The sequence below is a fragment of the Heliconius melpomene genome, chromosome 20 (assembly GCF_056956725.1).
Source record: "Heliconius melpomene rosina isolate 202511_hmr_F chromosome 20, ASM5695672v1, whole genome shotgun sequence".
Classification (NCBI taxonomy): Eukaryota; Metazoa; Arthropoda; class Insecta; order Lepidoptera; family Nymphalidae; genus Heliconius; species Heliconius melpomene.
This window is the reverse complement of record NC_140408.1, coordinates 7,190,958-7,216,863: the sequence shown is the minus strand read 5'-3', so window position 1 is coordinate 7,216,863 and position 25,906 is coordinate 7,190,958. Positions and strand designations below refer to the sequence as shown.

At 32.4% G+C, this 25,906-nt stretch overlaps 1 protein-coding gene across 6 annotated transcripts in view; it reads right to left on the bottom strand.

Annotated features, from left to right (window-relative positions):
* Nucleotides 1-25,906, bottom strand: part of Rbp6 (RNA-binding protein 6) — a 412,235-nt gene that overhangs the window by 204,397 nt on the left and 181,932 nt on the right. For all 6 annotated transcript variants that reach the window (XM_085205323.1, XM_085205326.1, XM_085205321.1 and 3 more), the window contains exons 4-5: nt 22,620-22,704; nt 7,540-7,581 (exon numbers count right to left, since the gene is read on the bottom strand). In XM_085205323.1, the coding sequence (XP_085061449.1) occupies nt 7,540-7,581; nt 22,620-22,704 (127 nt within the window). The remainder of the gene's footprint in view (nt 1-7,539; nt 7,582-22,619; nt 22,705-25,906) is intronic.

Here is a 25,906-nt window from a genome sequence, read left to right as displayed (position 1 = left end):
TATTATATTTTTTAATGGAAATTATTGGAACATAATTATGTATATATTATACAATTTGATAAATATTTAATTTAAAAGTTTAATGAGATAATTTAATCTTGTTAAATTATGAGATAAATAACAGTTGTAGTTCGGGTAAATTACGGCCGAAAATATTTTACGTTCATCAAAAGTTGTCCTTCAAAAAAACTTTTAAAGCTCTCTTTAATCCAATACAGCATGATGGCGGTTGAGTTTTGTACGAAATTTTTAGTTTACATATTTTTATTGTGTGCCTATCCATGATTTAGATTGTCAGCATATGTTACATAGTTGAATCTTAGTCCAAGTTATAAACTGTCATATATGGAAGGTCTCATATTGACACGAAAGCGTTACCAGTCAAGTTAAAAAACTGGAAACGTGCAATACGAAGTCGAGAAGGACATTATTGAATGTTAACTTGGCTCTTATTTCATATTTACATAATTATGTGATAGCAAATATATTATACTAATATAGACAAGCTTATAGAAATAATGTATTAAAAACCACAGCATGGCCAGTTATAGGTCTCAGGTGTCCGATAAATACGGCAAATCTATCTATATAAGTTCTAACAATAAGCTATTGAAAATTCATAATAATAAAATATAGCATTTTAAACAATCTATTCAAACGAAGAAGATTATGCAACAAGATGATTACGTACTAAAATGAATAGTTTGACGAAGATTCGTCGAAGGCAGTACAAATAACACAAACAAGGAACGACAAAGTTACTAGAAGGCACGTCGTGTGCGAACGCGATAACGCTTTAATGATTGATATACTCATACGTCTCTGTTGAAACTAATGACAGGGTGAGGGTGTTGACTTTCAAGTTATTAATTAATAGTGCTATTATTTTAGCAAATTATATATGTATACTGTCGGATGCGAGGCAGCGGACATGATGATAGGTTTATCAATAGGTGATTGCGATGCACAGCTGATGTCTGTGTGGATTGCTTATTCATTTCAGTCAAAGTCTTCGTTATTCGCAAAATATAGAACGGAAAACTCATAATTTACCAATTACAGTTTCTCTTCACTGATATTTTTTAAAATGATTTCTTCATACATGTACATATTTAAAGGTGATTTAAGGTAGAGAATGTAGAAGAAGATAGAAACGAAACGTGATTTTTAGATGAGCTATACAAGAAATCACAGGTAGGAAAATACATCTTAGCAAAAACCCAAAATACTTATGTAATTTTCAAATAACAAACAAAATTGTTTGAAGGAAACAAGGAACATTTTTAATATTACACGTTATGAACCTCAACTTACAAATTGTTACAAATTATTGAAATAGTTTAAGTATAAAACCTTACATGTCGACGAAAGCAATTGTTGACAAGAACTAAGAAGGAATTTATAAAATGCACGAGAGAAAGCCAAGTTATGAGGAGGCCCCAACATGATTAAATGCAATTTCTTTGGAAAGTATGCTCGCCGTTCTATGTAGAACTTTTCCTTTCAAACGCCGTTTTCTAAAACTCCATGATGTTCAAACGATTGCAGATGTAAAGAATGCATATACGTACATTCATATTTTCATCATTATCACATTGGAAAGTTATATAAACATTATATTTATAAATTTGGACCACATGAATAGCATCTTATTCGTACGAACACCGAACTTTAATCGAATTGTACTGTGAAACTATAGTGGTACGAAGTAGCTATAATAAAAAACTTACAAACTATTAAGTTAAAAAACTTCCAACAATATATAAAAGCAGGTGTTAAAGCTCTACCTAATCTATAAAAAAATATATTCAACCAAATACCAGCCACCGATACCTATTATTACTTTGAAAATATTGAAGTTGAGGGACATTTTTCTCGTTACCGATGAGGGAAATCATCTAAAGAGTTGCTTCATAACGAAGGTAAGTTGAGATGAACAGATGTACCGAGTGACTTATGGGCGGGACGGAGCTCATAACTAGCGTCCAGCGGCGCATAAGTCCCGCGACCGCAGAGTGAAGCTGCAGCCACAGTTCGCATTATTCACGGCTATGTTATATACCGTATTTTACCTTTAATTAACGACATACTGTCTGACTTAGTCGATGACATAACGTTAAGGTAATTCGTCATATTTTATTATATACGAGTATATATGTAAAATTTTATTTTCTTTTCCAAAATTCAATAATTATATTTTTAGTCAGCTCCATGATGTGTCCCACACAGTAGAGTAGGTAGAGGGAACCTACTGTTCTAAATTCTCTGTTTTCCGCCGAATTCTGGAGGCATTGAGCTTGTTGAGTTACTGAAAAATTTGCTCAACTTAAACAATTTTAAATCAGACAAATTCTAAACTTTTCTATTAAAAATTTCATTTATTGATAAAGTCTAGACAAGAAAAGTAAGTTTGCTTAGAATATTAAAAAAAGTCTTAACATTGCTACAGAATTGCTTACAAAAATGATCTTCCTACCTCTGACCTTTAGTGTTATTTACATAGAAGTTTTATGATTGATGAGAATTATATATCTAGATATATATAAAAGTAATATCAAAAAATATGTGAAAAGTAAGCTTAACTTCATTAGTAAATATATGAGCCCGTTTAAATCAAATCATCTATTCTAAACACCACCACTATTATAAAAGGCGTACAATTTCATTAAACCCACCCTAAATAGTTAGAAAGAGCTTTGTTATTTGGCTGTCAGTCAGCTTTTAAAGCCCGGCAAAGTTAGAACAAAGTAATTAAAAAAACACAAAATACTTACAAAGTCGGAAGTCGGGCTCTCTTCAGTTAAATTACTTGCGATTACACCAACAAAACGTTTAATGAAACACGTTTAAATCGCGCCAAGTGGGCACGCGGCCGTCGCACCTCCTACCCGCTTGCCGCCTCTTTACGTGAACTACGATTTTTGTTACTATAGCTTACTTTTTACCCAACGAGACAATTCCGTTATAATGTTTTTAAGCTTTTTGTCTAAGTATATTTGTACAAATATTAACTGTACTTTAATAGTAGGCAACCATAATTTTTGGTTTCTACTCAATTCTTACAGTTATCGAAGATGATCTAACGATTTATAACTACATTTCTGTACTTCTCATATAAGCATTCTTAGTTTGTATAGTGGAACTTTTTCCAATTACCTATCAATCAGGATCAGGTGGTAATTTATATAAAATTGAAACCAAACTTTTTTCTTTTTTTAGCTCCGTTTTTTATTCCGTTCAAAGCAGGATCGAGCGAAGGTATCTGGGAACCTAGTGCTAAGATACTCCGTTCCCATAAACGTACTTCCGTTCCACGTTTATCGTGGAATTCCCGAGGCATTGCGTGTTGCCTAGTTATCGGAGTAAGGAAATGAAAATATAAAAAAAATAATTCCTCGAAACGAAACGATTTTATTAAAAGTACAGATAATCTATGTTCAATACATGCAATATATTTTAAAGTATAGAGACATTATAAAAACTATTAAAAATAACCTGACTCAAATTTTATTCAAATTATTAATTTAACAGTATCAGCAATCCGCTATACAAATGTAATTAAAAAACAACTATAAGAGCAAAAAACATACTGTTTCATATTGTATACAAGTTGAGGTGGAATTTTAAAGCAGTTGATTGATTTATTTTATTTTTAGATACGAGCTTCGCGCACTTTACGAATCGATTTTAAGACACTGCCTATAGCTTTCATAAATTTTTAATATTTTGTATCTTTTATGTATGTGTAAAATTACTTCTATTGACTCACAAGTCCTGTTTTGAAGCTTAAATGTATTAAGACCTTCTAATATGTAAATACAATAAATTTTATTCTTTTACAGCTAATATTTTAATTTCTTCGCTCTGGTAACGAGGCAAGAGTGCGGTGTTGAGTTCCGCTTCTTAATACACAATGTCTCAAGGATTCAGTGGAAAGTGGAAAACGGAGAGCTTAACAATAGGATCCTAGGTTTCCTCTGCCTACTCTATGCCTATGTGCGGGATATAGAAGCTGAAACAAAATCACTAACGAGTATGTGTGAAACATAAATAAGCCTACTAATATATTTTTTTTAACATTATTATTGAAATTACATATTACTCCTAATACTAGGTTCCCCCAGCTGTATAAGGATAAAAGCGTAAAACTGACCAAAAGAATATTATTTGACTGGTGCATTATTAGCTTACTTGATAAAATATTAAAATCTACCTAGAAAGAGCTAGAATAATTTTGCATTTTCACCCTTTACATACATTGATGTGAAAGAGATTTAAATTAAATTTCATAAATTATAATAATTTTGTATGAAATTTACAACCAAAACGTATTAAATCACGTCGAGGGAGTCAGTGAAATCGGTCCGTATAAATATGTAAGCGAAGGAAGCCCTGACGTCTGCGTTCCACCACGCCGCGCCGGTGCGGTAACCGTGTCAATTAACTTGGCCGCGATGACATATTAGTCTTTGTTCCCTCTTCTTCCTTCCCCACCCACTACAAGGTACCCCCCACTCACTCACAAGGAACTATCCCTACAATAATAAATTCTCCACCTTATTACATTACAGTTCAGCAGATTAATATATTTTATGGTAAGATCTCATTTTTAATGAAAAAAATTTTTGAAAAATATCACGTCAGATTCGCACCAGATGCCGTACAATCAAATTCTATAAATCGATCCTAAATGAAATAGATCCACTGTAAAAACAAAAAGTTTAGTGACTGTCAATGTCAAACAAAGAAGATGAAAAAAGTTTTTTCTCTCAATTCCATTTTCTTTCACGATTCCTCTTTCACAGTCTCTAAAAGTTTTCAAAATAAGAGGTTTTCGCGAGAGTCTCAATTATCGATAAAGACGATATTAAAAATTCGTTTGTTTTGTTCTTAGCTTGCGCCTGGAGAGCGGTGTCCCCTTTTTTCTATTGTTTGCGCAAGAAGGGAACCAGGAGCGGCGACACGATAATCAGAAATTTGAATTTCGGACCGCCAGTACAGGCGGAATCAGCCGATTTCGCGCGTCGTTTATCATGGCGTATAATTAGGCGGCGAAAGTTATTACCGCCAACGAAGAAAATATTGTTTACTTCGTCCAACAGATCGTGCAAATTGAAACATTGGATTGCTTCTTAACTTAGCTTATGCAAAGGTGAATATTTAATCGCCAGATGTAGTCTGGTATCGCATTTGCAATCGATGGAGCCGTTATCATCGGAGGACCTATAGAATCAGAATTTACATAGATAGTTGCCGTTTGGTAATATTATGATAAAGGAACATGCTCTAAATTTATTCGTGAGCATTATAGTGTACCTAACATGTATGAGGCAGTGCTCCCTTAATGTATTCATGTAATTCGCATAGCCGGCATCCCCTTTGACCGGCCACGCAACACCGCATGGGCTGCCCAGATAGAGTAATATAACGTCATGTTTTAAAACCATCCATCACGTTTAATGTCCATATAAAAGAATTAGCTGGCGTGCCGTCTTTTCCGACATTTTATAGATTTATAACGTTCAAGCAATAGTAATTAAACAATTCAGTTATTACTGGCTATTTTAGACGTGTTATTGTAACGTTGTTATAATATATGAAAGTTGTTTTAACTGTTTTAGTAAAACAAGACGCAAGGCAAATAATACTAATTAAATTATCTGTATTTTTTAAAAACGTTTCGTAATTTACTTATTTTTTAAATCAATTGACTCGCCTGAAATTTAAAAATACAAAAGCTAGGTATTCTACCCATGCCCAGTCGGAATAAAAGCCCAAGTGCTACTGCTTGAATGTAAAAAAAGCTGTGCTAGCGAGGCGCGTCTGAAACCAATTTACATTAAATGCGGTTGGCTCTTCTAGTGCTACCTCACATTTGCTTAAATCTACAAAGCCGGATTATGCTTTCTCAAAACTGACCGCGTTTGTCCTTACGTGGTATAATCGAAATGAAAATATTACTATTATTCTCTTTTAAGAGAATTCTATTTACGTTTCAATTTCTTGAATATTATTCAAATATTATTTTTGTATTATTATTTATTTCAAATATTGATTTATCTTTTTGCAAAAATCATAAGAATGAAATTTGAAAAATAATACATGCCTAATACAAATAACTTTAAATTTAATTGTTACAATAAATCATTTCAACTTTAAATAAAATAAACGTAAAACAAATAGTAGGTACCTACGTAAGCTTCCTTTCGATTCGCACCCTGATATTCGTTATGAAGTAGGAAATTCGTCAAAACATGATTGTCTGCTGCGGAAATTGTGCATTCTGTCTCTAGGAAACGCACGAATTTCAATTTTAACACGCTCCCTAGGCTTTTAAAATATATGTTTAAGTAAATAAATTTAATAATTTATTCATTTAGCAGGATATATGTAACAAAATTAAATTAAATATAAATTCCATCATGTACGTATTTAAAATTGAAATAATGTATTACATATTTATTGATATTTAACTCATTTGTTATGAATTTTCAATTTCTGAAGTATGGCACCAGACGCAATCAAAGTTTATTAATACGAATAAAGTTTTTCCGTTAATATTTACGTATTTAACCTATTTAAAATATTTTTTATTGCTCTCCATCTTCATTTAGTTCCAAATACTAAGCTTTTATTCCAATACACTTGATATGAATTTTAAAAACATATCTTTTTGCAATAATATAATATGTGCTGAAATGGTATCAGATATACAAAATAGAACTTTAAAAAAGTATTATTCTGTAAGAATAAAAATAAGTAAAGTTAAAGTAGTCTACGCAGTAGTTGCAAAATTTAAAATTATTAAATAGACAAAACATTTGAAGCTTTAATCTTATAGTCGAGAAGCCGTGCGTTTTATATCAAACTTTGTCTCTATTTCTGCTTTCATACATTTATTTTATTCGTTCAAGAACTGTCCAGCTTTCTATAAACTTTGAAATACTACTTCCTTGGAAAAAGAGTTTTCGAATCCGTTTCTAAACTTGTTATACTTTCATGTTTTTTACTTTAATTGCTATCGAGTATTAGTTTTATTATATTAATTTGATTTAGATTTGTTATTATATTAAAGATATATGTAAACTACAGAAATTTTCTAATACATGCATAATATTAATTTTGCTACTACCATTAAAAGAAAATACGATAATATAATTCCAGATTTAACAAAAAAATAACGAGAAGGAAACGCAAATGGACTGAACATGTACCAGCGGGATTCAATCAGAACTCTATAGAGTACGGGCGCTCTTAAGATCACAGCCCGCATACTAAATTATTAGCCCTTAGTTATTTATGCATCATGAGGCAACATCTTAATAGCGAGCGGGAGTTATGTCCAGCCTAAAATAATATTTTGTGTAAATGTTTGAAAATAAACAAGCCCTGTACCACGTTGCTTTACATTCGCAATATGTAGTTATTTCACTGTGCTAGGGTCTTTGTGGCGTTAAAGTACCAATAGGCTCGATAAAGTAAGGTTTAATTTCAAATTTATGTTTTGCCGCAGTATTACAAATTATTTTGGAAGCTTACCTTTGGATGTGCTCTTCTGGGAAAGGCGACTTTGGGATCAATCTGTAAAGAAAATTTATACATTATTGCAATTATATATATTTTATAGGGTATGCTACATTAAAAAGATTTTCGTCAAAGTTTAATAAAATAAAATAAATAGCATTTAGTAAAAATATATTTGAAATTTTATAAAATTTTCTATTGTATCCAAGCTACTCTAGAGACAGTTTACTAAGCTCAAACGTTAAGTTTGTGTAAAATACTGAAGTGGGAGCATTAATATATTAAGTAATTATATTTTAGATGCAAACAAATTGCTGTTAAAAATATTTGCCATTTTTCATAGTGTAATAATGTAAATGTTTTATTCTATAGACTTATTTATCATTTTTATTCCAGCGTATATGGATACATGGGGTAAGTTCAATATTAAATATCCATCTAGTGAGTAAAACGAGCAAAAAACTCTATATTATGATAAAAAAAAACAAAAAATAAATTGTCCAACCATTTTTTTTTCTAATTACACGTAAGGCAGAAATAACCCACTGTTTAAACACTACAATATTCACCTTCAATTCAATCTTCGATGCATAGAGCATTGAGTGACGGAACTTAACGCCTCTCTTAATCTACCTATCAGAAAAATTAAAATATTTTAAATATAATAATTTTGCCAAGTGGGAATCGAACTGATAACTGATATTTTGCTGATACAACCAGAAACTGTGCCACTGAACTACGACGGCCACAACACTACAATATTTTTCATATAAAAAATCAATATATTAGTTATCATTAATAAGTAAAGTTACATATTAGTTACATTTTGTTCCTTTATATGTCTAATTATTTCGAATTCACCAGATAATAATTACAATACCGCATGTATTTGACCGCATAGTACAAGCTTTGGCTTTGGTTCTACAGGTCGATGTTAGAATGAAATTTAGTCGTGCATATTATTTTTTAAACTAAAAATAGAAATAGCCATTGTATTGAGATAATAGCCAATAGGAATATTGCAAGAGAATTGTAAAAAAGTCAACAAAAGACAACAAAATATATCAGTAATGTAGTCACACATTTTGACTGCTCGCTGGACCGCTCGCTTTTTCATTTTAACGGTGTGGTTAGTCAAAAGTTGGTATTGGGTTCTGCGACTCAATATAATTGGCAAAAAGAATAGAATGCACCTAAGGAGTTACTTACAGCTATATATTGTTTATTTACTCTGTAATCATAAAAAAATCTTTATATTAATAACAGTTCTTTTTATTTTAAAGTGACTTAAATATATTAATGAAAATAAAAATTTTGTAGATCATGTTTTAATCTAATATGTTGTTGATAAACTTGTTATTAGCAGAATATTTCGTTCACATCGTAAAGCCTGTTTAAGAAGCAAGTAATAAAAACAAAGAGTACGCCACCAGCACTAAGGAGCTGGCCAGTTAATTTTAACTTAATGACTCGAGCACGAAAAAAATCACTCAGGCGTTTCCGCCCCAAACTAATCATGGCCGCACGTCCGGTCGGGAAGAGCGCACGATAAATTCGCATCGCCTGCGCTGCACTGTCCATTCCTAAAATCCCAGCAAAAAAGCATCGGACTGAAAATCCTCCGTAGTCCTGTCACTCGATTTCTCCTCTCGTCTTTTTCATGTAACCAAGCGCCAGTATTTCATACGTGCCACTGTTTAAGCCCTCAGATTTTCTCCGGCAACGAGCGGTCGCTCTGCTCTTTTTTCTCGTATCTCGACGCGCCGCTGACCGTTATAAACGCAAAATATAAACCCAAAGAAGCTACCTTTGACATTTTTAGAGGTAAAACGTTTCATTTCCACTCGTGCTGGCCGTTTTGTTGAACAGTTTCTAAATCCTGTTTGGTTTTTTTGTTATGTTTAATAACATGTTAAAACGTATACAATGGTGTAGTCCTTCCGTTCTTTACGAACTAAAGTCATATGGGAAATTTGTTTTATTAATTTTATTTATTAAAATTAAAACTCTTTTCAAGCATTAATATTGACTATTCAATTGTTTTGAAACACAAAATTTTACTGACATTTGAAGCACAAATTTTAGATTATTAATAGTTAAGTGGTCTTTATAAACATTACTATTTACTTTTGAAACCAACCATCTAAAACTACATAGATTTTACGGTATATTGTAGATTTTACGTAAACCACGCTTTGTACAGGTTAATTGTAGCTTGCAACGAGTGTATTCAAATGATAAAATATATCAAAATTTCTAAAGTCGCTTAATTGTATTCACAATGGATACATGAGCCGTAGGCATCAACGTCTGCGTAATTACGTACCGAGCGTGAGAGAATAATTTAAAAGATTCCGCCCAAGAGGACTGCATTATTACAATATCAGAGAAACGGCTTTACAGCGTCATTCATACATTCTTAATTATTTAATTATCTTTTGAGTGCGCTACGGAATAACGCAGCTGCAGAAAATCCGTTGTAATTTGATTAAATTGGATTTTCACCCAGGAGGAAATTCATTTTTATAACGATATTGTAATTAGCATGAAGGAGGATAACGAACGCTTCTGTGCACGGGTCTTACCCAGTCAAATAATTTCTTTATGTGCCTTCACCCAGTGGGTACCGCAGTCAAGCCCGTTACCTTTTAAGCGTCTCACGCAAGCAATTTTGTAAACGCTGTAAAATACCCACGAAAGTATACAGAGCAAGCAGAAAAATCATAAAACCCCAGATGGTGGTGCTAAAGCGATTAAGCGGGTCGATGATAAATTTTAACGAGTTATTTTAATGGAAGTGATCGCAGTCAGTGGCTGGCCGGCAGCCTGTATTGATAGAAAAATAAAACGAACTTTCAAAAGACTGCTCCGTCCGTGATTCCAAGCGTTTTTATTTTAAGATTCTCCGAGAACTTTGAAAGATAATGACGTACACATTAAACAATTTTAAGCTGTTTCTAACAAGATAAATTTAGTTCTTTTATTTGCTTTAACAGTTCGGAAAGTATAAGTTATTATATTTATTGGCAATATAATTAAAAACTACTTTGATTTAGGTATACTCGTATATACATATTGTAGTGGAAAAATTATATTTTTCACAAAGTGTCATAAAAACCTGGTCAAAAAGAACCCGAAATTGACAGCGAAACATCGATATCATACGAATGTGACATTTTGATATGGGACCATTTGCGTGATTACAATCGACGCAGTGGCGCACCCTCCTTAGCCGACCTCCCCCTCCAACAACTTCCCTTACGATAAAGATTGACATCATCGCTTTTAAGTTTCAAATTATCCTAAGTCAATGCTAGGGAATTAATAAAAATCTACCTTATGCCTTATATGATATAAGCTATATTCCTAAATAGTATGTTGTATTTTAGCGTGTCATCGCAAGAAAAGATTGCAGGAGAAAGCACATTAGTGGGATATCACTGTTGCTTGAAAAAGAGCATGTCGCTTTATGTACTCGTGATGGCTCGACGTAAAGCCGATAACGTTAAATTTTATATTAAGTAAACAGTCGATATCGATGTCTTTCTATAGTCTCATGCTTCATGCAAGGTATGGTTAGTACAATAATGTTTCTATGCACTTGTCTTGCAAGACAGCATTGTTATATTTGTTTGACGTTAAATACTGCTATAAAGTTTTGTAATACGTTATGTTTTATATCCTTAAATTACTTTGTACATTTTTTTTAATAAACCTTGAAGTTACATTTATTTCTCCACTTGGGGTATTTTTTTTTGCTCTGGCACTTAGTAAAAAGCCCGGCGTTAATTCCCATTCAATAGACAAATTTCTTCGAAATGAAATATTACGAAATATGCCGTATATTCTTCGAAATATACGGCGTTAAGTAGAGATCGTCGTTCTTAACACTAGGTTCCCTCTACCTACTCTGCTATAAGTGGAACAAAGCGTGAAGACAAAGTGTTTTATAAAAGTATTATATTTTTGAAGGCATAAGAGTAAAAATTATAAAATTTATGAATGAATTCGAAAACTGCAAACATGAATGTGATATGTAAAAATATTTTTTAGGGTTAACGTTGTAAACCTTTTGAATATATCCAAAAGATATTAATTTAACAAATTCAATTTATTTTGACTATCATGATTTCTTTCTATCTCTTTTTTTGTTTATAAAGATAAATAAATAATTATAGACATTTGTAATCGAGATTGACAAGAGCGTTTAAATTTTTTTTTTGTTTCAAATTGATATTATCCAGCTGCAATATAAATAGATGAACTACGTGCATACTGGGGTTGTTAAGTACTTACGGACGACAAGTATCACATTAGTGTATGCCTTTTTACAAAAAAAAAACACAATCATTTGCTATAGGAGAATAAATGCATCTTTAGAAGAATAAATGATATTAATTTAATTTACTTAGAGAAAATATTTTTCAAATTTAAAAAAAAAAATGAAAATCAAAAATTTCTAATTCTAATTTTACAGACCCTTCAAATACGATAAGTGACCATACCAAGATATGTGTGAGGTCGATAATGCCCACTGTAACATAGAGCGGTATTACTATCCCTGGTGTCAATTCAGTTGCACCTAAGCATTTGAACACGGCGCAAATGGATTCAATGATCTTGTAGATACCATGTACGGACGGCACTTGATCCCAGCATGCTCTATATAGCTAGGATTCTGAAAGGAGTAACCGATAATGGTATTGAAGTGTCCATGCGAATAAATTCGTATTTCCAATATACGAGTGTATTCGTCTTCCTATTTTTAGAGCAGGATAATACTTATAAATAACTAGTGGTTGTGGCTAAACTGAAGAAATACGGGGTTTGTCTATCGATGCTGGTGAAAAATGATTATACAAAAAAAAATTTTTTTGAGACTTGATTATTAATTATTAATTAGATATATCTATTAAATTAAAAGATGCGAACACATAATTAATTATTATTAAAACTGCAAAGTCACGCAGCTTATAATATTTAATGTCAACGCCTTTGCAGTTGGATAAAATGACATTATTGAAATTTACGTACGTACTTATAGACCCCAGTCTATCCTGACTGTCGCGCGACGTAAGTGGGTACCGCATCATTTGCTGTTCAGCCAGCGAAGCGGCTCCTAACTCCTAATTGGAACTAGTTTGGCTGCAGGTGTATGGTGCATTACTTGAGTTGGCTCAAAATTTGCGAGCAATTGCTGGAATATTTGGGCCGTTTCGTCTGAAATATTTGATGTGTACCACGATATTGTACACTGTGCGCCCGCGTACCTATACGTTAGGCTATATTAACTTGTATACGTCGACTTCATCGTGGCCAAGTTGATGTATACACTTGTCGTGGTTTTAGGTTCAAATCCCACTCGAATGACATTTAAATTAGCATGAACTTTCCTGGCTTAATCAATGAAATTTGTTTTCATTGTCCTAAGTAAAGTATTTCAAATAGATTCAAAGTGCAGATTATATCGAATAGCAGACTTGGCAGTTTACGTAATTTTAAGACAGTTCGTTGTCCAGTTTGTCGAGATATTGCATATTAAAAATAATTAATTGCCTCGAGTAGGAAACGAACCTACAATCACCATATTTGCAGTGTAGGCCACAAATGTTTTTTCTGAGTAAATAACCTGAGTAATAAAATGTTACACATTTTCATAATTTTACTATCATATTTAGTTTAAACATTTTTTAATTACTTAAACTACAATCAGTTTTAATTTAGATATGTCACATACTCGTAGTGTGGCGTTATAATAATTGTTTTGATGTTATCTAATATTTGCTCGCATGTAACAACGATTAATAAGTTTCGTGTATTTATGTTTACTTATAAAATATTAGCTTAGAGTATTTGTTTTCAATCTTTTTTATTTTATTTTGAAATAAAATTAAAATATTGGATTGTATGTATCAAATCAAACACAAAAAATGTACCTATTAGTAAAAATTTTAAATATGAATATAGATTATCTGAAGTGAACGACTCGAACTTATTTCAATCAAGTTTTATTTATTATACTTTATATACTGATCTTAACGGTTACTATGAGGTTAACAATATAACAATATATAATTAAAATATATACAACACTAGGTTTCCTCTACCTGCTCTATATAAATAGAACAGACAGAGAGAACCTAGTGTTAAGACACTCCATTCTACATAACTCCGTTGAATTTTCGAGGCATAGCATGTTAAGTAGGGGGAACTTAAAGCTGCCCTTTTTCTTTGGTACCAGAGCGAAGAAATGAAAATATTAATAAATACTAATTCAATCAGTAGGAATCGAAACCACAACCGTCGTAGTACAGTCACCGTGCACCACGAGGGCCTCATACAAAGCTTATTAATAAATTAATAATATTATACCTTAGCTATATCGCTATAACCATTGAAAATAACCAAAAAATTGTCACTTAAAACAATAAACAGGAAGATAAGACATTAAAGTAAAGTAATAATTGGCAAAATTTTCAACACGAGTGTAACGGAAACGGTATTTGTAAACATTTGTCAATTTCGATCCAAAATTGAATATAATTGTTTTAATTATAGCTTTCAATCATTTCATAAAGAAATATTCATACAAATTTCGATACGATCGAAAAGCACTTGACACGGATTGTTTATAAAATAGGGTTTGCTTTTACGCCTGTGGAGACATGCCGTAATGAAACCTCGCTGGGGAGGCCCGACAAACGTCATTACTGGGGCACGCATAAATATGCAAGGCAGGTAACGCACATTTTCTTGCGACGTCGCAAGAATTTTATCGGTCGTTTAATTCTGTGTGAAAAAAATGGGTTTCTTGACGGGATAACGGTGGACAGACGATCAGGTGGGAGCTGGTAGTGGCTGAAGGATACCGTTTACTATAAGTTTATTTTACTCTTTGTATCCTGCAACTGCAGTATTGTCTAATGATTGGCAGAACTCAACGCTACGCTTCGCCTCGTTACCAGAGCGAGAAAAATGAAAATATTTATATTTGATTCCTTCGAGTGTGAACCACTTAAAAAAAAATTAAATCTTAAAAAGTCAAGTAAAGAACATATCAAACAGCAGTACGGAAGTTATGTCAGGTGCTGGCCACATAAATTTAATGTACCTAGTGAGCGACTTTAAAGGCGATGATTGCCCTCCACCGTCCGAGCGTTCAGATAAAACGATTAGCAACGTAAGCCTACGTTATATACGTCCGGTGCTGAGGATAATTATAATAATATTATTCTAGTAATAATTAATAAGTTTATGTTTAATGTTATTTTTTTATTAAACGATTTTATATATACTTTTAGCTCCGCGCTGTATCTCACACACAGCAGGGTCGGCAGAGGGAACCTAGAGTTAAGTCATTCCCTATTTTCCGCCGAATTCTGGAGGAATTGCGCGGCATTATCCACTCTGTTGGCGGAACTTTACGCCGCGTTTTATCTCGACACCAGAAAAAAGAAATGACAATATTAAATATTTCATTTTCTCGAGTGAGAATCGAACCCATAACCGTCGCGTTACAGTCACACTCTTGTGCCGCTACGCCACGACGGTTTCAAACCTCGATGTTGTAGACCTCAATGTTTAATATTAATGTGTGCTTGATACCTCCTTGCGAACTTTAAATTATCTCTGTAGATAAACATTTTTTTTAAGGTACGTGACCCTATAAACTATGAAATATATAATTTTTATGTAAAAAATCAAAATGAAAGGTTAATTTGTTCTAACAAAAGTGGCAAACGTGTAGGTTTAATCAAGTTTTAAAGTTTAAACTTAATCTGCAATGGCAACTGCATACATTGGAGAGTTCCGACAATGGAACATTGTGGCCAGTGGTCTCGTGAGACGAAGATTACGCACTGTTTGCCCTTCGTCGTCCGAGCACTCGACTAAAGCGTTTAAAGAACACGTTTACTTTATTTCTAGATGAGTCTGTCTCACTCATATATACAAATTATTCGATTCTACATTATTAATTAAAAGAGGACAAGCGGAATCGATTTCGCATCGAATATATTTAATATTTTATTCTAGCACTTTCAATGACACTTCAAGATAGAGCGGGAAAAGAGTACACTTCAACATCTAAAAGGAAAATGTATTTGTTTCTAAAGAAAATTGAATCTAAAAAGGGTTATAACCATGTACATATTTTATGTAGACTCGATAAAAATGTCGTCTTATTTAGAAACATTATGCAAGTAGGTATATCACGTTTTGTATAGTGTAATATCATGCAAGACTTCCGTCATCAGTTTCCTACACGAAATATTTAGTAGGGTATCATTTGCATAAGGAAGAAATTGATGAAACCTAACCACGCATCGCTATCGTACAGATATGTGTGTATTACGTAACTTTTTGACCCAGAAACTAATAAAAAACTTTTAAAATAGAAAACATAAAATAACGAAAGGATTTTTTATATTAAAGTTGTTGAAACCTATGATTTTAAGTAATTCAATATCCTTAACGCATCCAGGTTTAGCTTCCAATCTACGTCCAGAAGTACAGACAGACATCCGGAGCAGATATTTGCAGTCAAAACAGACTTAGGGCGCTCCGTGCATTCTGCGCATGTCATTCCTCTTCTGTATTATTTATTAACTCCAACGAGCTTCCGATGCTACTTTATTCCATTGTGCATCTGTATCCACGCCGGCTTCTGATGTCCGAGCTTGGGAAGTTCGCAACGGACTGACACGAACGACTACCGGAAACTTTTCGTGCATAGAATGAATTCGCCTGTCAACCAAATGTAAACAGAGGAAAAATACTTGATATGTTGTTGTTACGTAAATCTCGTTTCAACAGCTATTGTTCTATTTCACTTTGTTCTTTACTATATTCAAATTATACTTTTTAGAAATGTTTTATTAAAGTTATTGTTTTAACATATTATTCAGAAAAAGATATGATGATATTTTACGTTGCTATTACTTTTGTGATACCAAAAATGAAATTTGTCTACGGTTGGCGAAGTCAGCGCTGTTATTGGGGGAGTCTGTGGTAGTAAAGGATTCTATATTAAGCATTCCTGTCCCCCAATCTGTTCAGGTGGGCGCGGGACATAGCTACAGTCAACTTCAACTTATTATTTTGGGGCCGTATGCAAAACGTTTGTTTTTCTTCTACGCCTTCTAATATACATATATTCCTTACTTTTATTAAATTTTTTGCAGTGTTTCGTTTCTCTTTTTTGTGATTTATATGAAAATGTAAAACGGATTAAGTCTGTAGTCGTTTTATAACGCGATATGTATCAAGCGAATGTTTATTGTCTAATATAACTTAAAAACGTGAAGTTATCTTGCATTATAAAAACTCATTTTAGGCGGCGCAGAATCGTCTATCATTAACGAACTCGTTATAACGTTTAATTGTTGCCACAATCGGCCGAGGCGTAGCATTAAAAGAGCATTAAAAATGTACGTACGCCATTTAAAGATTCTCGTAGCGCGGTGGTCGCGTGCGGCCGATTTACGAAATCTACTGGCCCCGTGCCCGCTGTAGCAGATTATGCTTAAAAAAAAATCAACAGCTCTTGGCGTTATGAGTTAATTTTGGAAGAATAACGCGAGCGTCGGTTAGTGTATCCCTTTATTTGGTGTTTCGACCGCTCGGTTTGTTTAAACGGGTAATCCAGCGCAAAAACACGTCCAGTCTACATTACGGGGCGGTTGTTTGCTGTGCCGCCGGAACTTAATTGTCGGACGATAAAAATCACTTTGTGTTTTAGTAATAACCTAACCTCTAGAGTCTAGACCTAAACGCTGTGGAAGTGACGTAGTGGGGATCAGATTAGATTTGCGCCTGATGGTTATGTGAGACGTTACTTATATGCATGCAAGTTTCTTGTTTTTGTTTTTTCTTTTTTTATTATCTTAGTTTGTTTTAGAGCAGTTTTGAGGGTAGTTGTGGCGTAGAAGCACAATCGTGCAACTGTAACAACAGGTTATGGGTTCAATTCACACTTGAGGAAAAGAAGTATTTTATATTTTCATTTTTTCGCTCCAATGTAGAGTAATGGCGCGGCGTTAAGTTCCGCCACTCAACATACAATGTCTCTAGAATTCATTGCTACAACCGGGTTGTGCCGTGAATCGGTCTTATCCCCAATAGAAAATGCTTAACGGAAGTCGATAAGTAAAAAATAAAGGCATCTGAGTGGCGAGTGCTCGTGGTCTCCTACATGTTTACAAATATTGCAATAATTCAAATAGCGTACTACAGCAAATTTATGCATCTACACGGCGACTTATTTCAATGGCTGCATTCAAAATCATTTTATTTTCTTGGACGTCGCCTACCTACTAAGCCACTGGCTCTTTTTTTTCAGTTTCACGCTGTAACCCGCATGTAGCAGGATACACAGAGACAGCCTAGTGCTAGGACACTCTGCTCCCGGCGGTGGTGGAGGTGAAAGCCGGACTTTGCCTCGACACCAGAGCAAAGAAATAAAAACATTGAAAATTTCTTCTCAAGTCGGAATCGAACCCATGATCTGTCACACGCAATTTGAATTTATGATTATTGCAAATTAAATGCGTTAAAGTCGAACGTGATTCGGCGGGATACGCATTGGAATTTAATTAAGCGCTTTTTACACTTGACTACCCGACGCGGGTTCCGCCGCGTGGCCGAGTACTTACGTTGTACACTCCCTGTCGCTTTTTTAATCACACATGTACGTGTAAATATTTAATTTTCATAAGCACTGGCCTCTCGGCATTTTCAACGCAAATAATATATGATTCGTAGGAATTTTTGATGATTCCAGTCTAATTTAGTAAAGGGGAAATGTTGAAATTATTTTCACATTTCTGGTGAAAAAAAGTAGCTTGCTCAGTAGGTATAATTTAAAGTATTTAGATAATTGGTTTTAAATTATATGTAAGGTGACACTACAAATTATTTTGTGATCGAAATCAAAATAATAATAATAATTAGGCTATTACAAGCATTTTTGTCAAGTTACATAGTAATGTCAGTAGTTTCAGTCTTCCAAGAAGCTACCCAGCTAGCTGGTTCAGAAGGCGAGTCCGTTCTGTTGAGATGAGCCGGCAAGAAACTCAACAGTTGTTCTTTTTGAAATATAATTGATGACAACAGATGTATAATCATCATAGGCTGCCCCAGTTAACATCAACAGCTATTAATTCTACTCACAAAAAAAAAATATTTTTTTTTATGTTGAGTAAAAAATAAAAAAATATATATTTTAGCAAAGTTCAGTTCAAGACATCTCGTAATATAATGATGATAGTGTGAATTAGTAATTTATAGAAATTGTAATTTTATTTTTAATAATTGCAAACAAATTTCATCGACTAAGATCACAATTAACCTTGACTTTACCTGTATATTTAAAACATACAATATCTTACAAAATCTATATACTTTCTCACTTTTGTCTTATTATACAAACGAAATCGTTAAACCTGTAACTTACTATAAAGATGGAAGACAGACTTTGTGCCTGTCTCGCTAAGCAACTATCATGACATTTCAATAAAACTCTTTAGCTTTACAACTGTAGGAGAATAGGATTCATTTCAGTTACTTTTATGTTGTCGTTAGTTCTTAGCAGATTAAACTTAAAAGTTATCTCCGAGTAGCTCAACAAAGGCAAGCCACGAAGACTTATAAAGAGTGAGCAAAAGGGATTTTTAATTGGCCGCATAATAATAATCCATACAAGTACGAATCTTATTTCTTAATTTTTTCTACTTAAGATTTATTAAACTATCTTAAAATTAAATATTGTCTAATTATTTCATCTTCAAAAACCACATATATAATTTTGGTCATTAATACAAAATATATTTTTTTGACTAACGAAGCCGATTCCGACATGATTACGACTCGCACTTGACCACTTCTTTTAAATCTCATTAAATTTCTATACCTACCCCATTTCATTATATATCTCGAGTATGTTAGACAACTAGGCCAGCATCGTAATGCTGCTTTTGTCCAGCTTAGATCTAACATTTTATTGTAAGCGTTCAATACTAACATGCAATCTCCGTTTATTGTAAACGACGTTACCTAGACTTGTCTCTCTTTGTACTGCTACGTAGTCTGGGAAATTCGATGGTACTTTTTTTTATAAAATGTTTTTATTCAAAAGTTTTCGATTTTAAATTTTATTTGAGTGTTAAATGAGATGTGAGAAATTCATTTAATCTTTTATATTGTAAACAAGTAAATTTTGTTTTTCGTAATATTAAAATAACAACTATTGCACTGAATCTTTTTTAAGACCACAACTTATCGAACATCATAAATCGTATTTCTTTACTTTTAAAACAATTAGTAATCCTTAATGGTTATAAAATAAATTGCGAAACAGAAGAACTCACACAAGCTGTGAAAATCTTTGTTTTCAGTTGATATCATTTTTTTCCCATATTTTCTCATTATATGTATACTGAGATAATCCGCGCAGTATTAAATATAAATAGAATACAAAACTGGCAAATAAATCAGTAAATAGACAAATCTCATCTCGATATTCAATTAAATGGAGCACTTGAATGAAAATTAATTTACATTTCATAATTTTTTCCTCAAAATAAATACGTGTACATTATTATTAATATTGCAGATACGAATTCTACAACAGCCGGACCGTAAAGTATAAAATATCACATTTTTAAACAGTGCCAATATGAAACCACGTAAAATATCGAAAGTTTCCAGCTTAAAGGAACATTTTAATTTTTCGTAAAATTTCGTCGCAACATATTTTAAAATTCTATATGATTTATTAATGTCGGCTATAGTAAATGCTATTTAGCTGGAGGTATTTGTGTCGCATTCAGGATACGTCTTTTATCGTCCTATCTAATATCGTTTTCTATTACGTTATTGCTTGAGGATAGAAAGAAGTAACGACGACATATTTTGGTCTTAATGGCCACTAAAAGTTTTTAAATCTTCATCGATGTATGAGTTTTTTTTTTCTTTATAATATTAGATTTTTGATTTGTTCTGTGAGATTTGTTTGCTTTGCTTATTTATTCGCAATTTTTTATTTAAGTTTTAATTATAACTAAGAACTCTTTAATTAGCAGGTACTAGAAATTGTTAGTAATTAATTCAATTAAATATCTAAAGTAAAATAATTTATTAATCAATACAAAAAGTAAACGTTCTCTACCGTCCAATAAATGATTATCATTAGCTTTTATTTTAATAGTATTTTTAATAATTTTAAAACATAACTTAGTGTTTAATGTTCAGTATAAACAATATTACGTTTTGCTTTTATGTGAATTGAGAAAATGTTCTTCTCACTCGATTTGCGAGGCTTCAGCTAATCTTCCACCAGTCGACTACAATTTAATCAAAGTAAACAACGACAGCGCTGTAATTTGTCTAGATTAATTCGTGGTGAGCTATAGAAATCGACTTTTTCCCATCTGTACTGCAAATACGACAAGAACCTGATATTATATATCAGTATGAATTTCAAGTTCTTTAATGATAGACAGAAAATCCGGTGATTATTATGTTTTTCATTTCATAAATACGAGACAAGAACATTAAACAAATTATCCGCAGAAAAAAAACATCTTTAAATAAATAATGAGTGTATATCCCGAAGAAGGCTACCCACAGGTAACAGATATTTATTAATTTATATTTTTATTTTTTTCCTATAATAAATATACATTCATTCATTCATCATTTCATTTGTTCATTCTTCTACGATAGCATTAAATAAATATTATCTTATTAAATCGTTTCGTTCATTGATTAATCTTATTATTCATTTAAAATAGTTATACTGTTGGCTGCTATCCAGTAGTACATCTTGGCTTTGCGCTTCAGCCTACTCGTATATAGCCATAATGATATTAAATGATACAAACATTAATTGTTTGTTTTTTGCACTTTCTTATTCTGTAGTAAACTTTGATATGTAATATATAATTTTGATAATTTATCACTTTTAAATTTATAATTAAATAGAAATAATAATAGATAATAATATATATATTTTTTAAGTTTTTATTTTCTAAAAGTTCATAAAAGCTCAGTATACGAGCAAGTCGCCGTTAACAGCTTTTTAAATATTTTTTTTTCAGTTTTGAGTGGCGAAACTTAACGCCATGCCTCAACAGAAGAAATTACGATACTTAATAAAAATATTTCATTTCTCTCGAATGAGAATCGAACCCATAACCTATTTCATTTACAGTCACAGTCCTATGACGCCACGAAAAGCCTCAATCCGTTCACAATTCTCCATAATTTTTCAAATTCGTGCATATAAAACGTGTCCAAGGAAAATATTTGGAAATGCGTAAGGCAATCGTGATTTAACGCTTTATGATGGCTGCAAAGGCCGTTCGCCCGAGGACAGAGAATTTATGTCAGTCTAAATGTGACAATAAACTGAAGAAATAAGAACTTATTCCCTGCAGTCATAACGCTTAGAAAATCAAGAGACGCCTTTTGATATGTTTAATTTTATATGACCCATACTATATGTATATATACATACAAGTTGTATAATTTATGACCCGCAGTTTGTAGGAATCGTTGGCGAAGATTTTCAACAAAATGTAGTGAAGTACTTCCTGTAGTTTATTTTTACTTGACATTTTGTGAGTATTTGAACTTGTTTTATATTTTATTTTAGTTTGCATTTAAAAAAAATGAACTTTTAAGTATGGGAAGGTACTTGTAAGTAAGAAAAATTATTATGTTATATTCGAATAATTCTGTGCTCAAAAGGTTATTTAATATCACTATATGAATAATAAGATAGAACATAAGAATTGTTCCTAAATTAAATCACGAAAAAAATTTACTATAGGTAAGCAAGGTAGTTTGTAAGTAAGCTCCATTAGATATAATGTGTATATTTTCATAAATAATAATATTTTCATATATTAATATGTTAATATTATAAAAATAAATAAAATTTCATAAATGTTATACATTTCATATTCGAAGTTTTAGAAATTCATAACGTTTCCTTCAAACAATTTTTATTTAAGTCATCAATATATTAACGTCTTGAAAAGTTGTTTTAACTTGCAAAAATGTTCTAAACGAAACAAGATATGGAAAGTTCTTACCTTTTTACCATCTAATTCGTGTGTTGCTTGCGCTAAAACTTTGTCTACGCTAGCGGGATCGCCAAATGTGATAAACCCAAAGCCCCTGGAACAAAAAGAAATTTCAATCTTCGAGTTATAAAATTACATACATTAACCACTAGCGTGCCTAAAGCTCCGCTCATGTAGGTGGAATATTAAAATTATAATACAATCTCGAACTAAACTTTTATATTTATTTCGAGGATTATTGATGAGACGTACATAATATTTATTTTTAAAATCTATCTAAGATTAGACAATGTTATTGTGGAAATTTAAAATATATGTAAAACGTATTAATTATTGGGATTGTTGTTTTTTTTCTACATTTGTACAGTGACCAATACGGGAAGGTCACATTGAACGTAATACTTGCGTAGCACTGCGTAGCCGCAGCTACGCAGCACTGCACGTAAATAAAAAGGCGAAAGCATATTGAAATAGACTTCTTATACATTTTTAAATTAAATAAATTGGTTTAATATATATATCTATTAATAATAGTACAATTTATGTCAAGGAATTTGACGAGCAGCCCTTAAGGCTAAATATGTTATGTTAAACTAAAGAAATAATAGTTCAGGTGGAAAATAAGTTCTCTCTGCCTAGCCTGGTGGAGTATACAGCATGATGCTATATTTTTATTTGTTTTAATTAAACAATATATTAACTGCTGCCTAATAATTATAGAATGCATGTTGCTTATGCATTTAATAGAATAAGTTATTAACTTTTTATGGAATATGATGGAAAGTAAGTACTTTATAGGCTTAAAAATAAAAACTGACGTCAAAGTAAAAGTTTAAACAAGTAAATTGAATAATAACAGCGATTCCCAGTAAGTCGACGTCGGCCACGAGCGCTCGAGCGATAAATAATAAAAAGCCTTCTCCACTTTAGGACTTGCAAAAATCACAATTTATAGAGCATTTTAATTTCACTTAGCCGATCCATATTTTACATGTGGTGGCGCGCCGACCGGGATCCGGGCTCGAATTAATACTAAATTGAAATTGTAAAAATGGAAATACAATTTTCTCGTTGTGCCCCACCCTCGCTACCTTACCGTGAGTGCCGTGCCGACGGTGTTGCCAGAAATGTGTTATAATAACACCATCTTCCATTATAAATTTCACGCGATACGAAATAAAAAAGGAACGCTATTACAGGATTATTGTTATAACTTATTACGGCTTTTTAAATTCACGGATTTGTATCTAAAATACATTTTTCATATTTATTTTGGCGTATTATTTTAATAAATCTCGACCTAACTGTAATTATGATTCCACAAAGAATATACAATCTTAAAAATAATTGAAGCGTCTATTTTCCTAAGAGTATTAAATCTACTCGAGTCTTTATAAGATTCATGGCTTAATACGCCCTCATAGACGGGAACGTACTACAGTAAGGGCGCTCGTATATGGAAATTGAAAATAACGAGGACCTCCGTTCACACATCGAGCTGACTGTGTATAATACGACCACTAATAATCGACCCACCGCATCCTTTCGCTAACCTCTATTTCTACCGATCTTTTACCGATACAAGGAACGTGGCGGGTCTCTTCAACTTGGTAGTAGTACACTAGCGTGGAGTTGAGAGGCCTTTTGCCGAATGGAGTTACGTCCTACTTATCTTTAAGAAGAGGATGCCTTATTTTCTTTCTACAAGAAATAACTGAATTTTATAACCTAACATGGCAAATAGCTTGTAAATGTAAAATTGTTTGAGAGTGTGTTACTTTTAAAAGTATTTTGCTGTTGTCGATATAATAATAAAGTAAAATTGAAATAAAAATAATCTATTTTAAGCTAATTTAGTTATAATGTTATTGTAACTACGTTTAATCAGATTACGTATTATTCGTTGTTTGATATTACTTCAAACAATGTTAATTACTTTCATAATATAACTAATAACATTACAAATTTTAAATTAAATTTCATTATTACATTGTATATTTATCTACTTCGTTATATATATATTTTATAATTTAATTATAAAAATATACATATATCGTATCGTTTCTTTTTATTATACAATTTAAAAAAAAATTATGCACGTTGCAGTTCACGTATGTGATCTAAAAATGCGGACATTATGCCTACTTCTTGGCTCAAGACCAGCAAATTGCATGTGTTAAAATTTGTACGTGGAACTATTTCGCTTACTTTATATAGAGTTGAATAACTTGACGTAATTTTGTTTTAAAACTTTAAGAGTTGTCTCTCAAGAGTTCCGGATGATTTTTCTACTGGAACAGATATTAATGGCTTTAATAATTGTGAGTGCACTGCTAAGACTGGTGTAATTTAATATGACTAACTTTAATATAACTACTTTTTAAAATATACTTAAGTTTTAATATATATTTCTCTAACCGTATGCTTCTTTGTTATAGAAAATTGTTAATATTTTCTACATGTAGAGAACTGTGGGTCTGTTACTTAGATCATATTATATTCAAAAGCTTATCTATATTATTCCTATTAAGGTACTAAGCAACGACGATCCAACAGGTGTAAATTTCACGTTTCGAGCCGTTTTATCCTGTTTCTATAAGTACAAAGGAGCCAAATAAATAATTTTTGGATTTCTTAAAACTTATTTAACTTTTCATCATTAAGAGAATTCAAAATAGGGAAGTATTTTTTTAGTTTTACGTTTTAATCCGCACATAGCACGGTAGGTAGAGGGAACCTAGTATTAAAACACTCTGTTATGCGAAAAATACATTCTGAGAAATATATCTATAAATATAGTAATATATTTTGCATACAATATTCCACACATTTCAGTTAATACCTCGCGAATGAAGCCGTTATCTATTTCTAACCAATGATTGAATAAGCTAATATTCTCACATATATATTAAAGCGAATGCTACGCCAACCTCACAGCGGTGCATTAGATCGGTAAGCGCTACCGATAGCGGGTCTCAACTATTGGAATAGTCTGATAATCTCAGCTATTGTGTTTGGACAAAACTGGAAGAAAATAAATATAGGACGGGGTCGAGGTACCCTAACCCTAAACCGCAACGTCAGGAACAAATAGCTGTAACTCCCGTATTCATGGCTCATGGCTGCAGCCCCGGGTGGAAGCCGATAGCAATTACTGGCGGAATTAATATCACGCCCCAAATGTTGCTCTCACATTTATACGTATCGAGTGCAATATTGTCTCCTTTATTAGTTGCCGAGACAAATGCTGCCTCTATCGTAATTCTGCCCTCATTTCGGTCTTCGATTGCCATCTT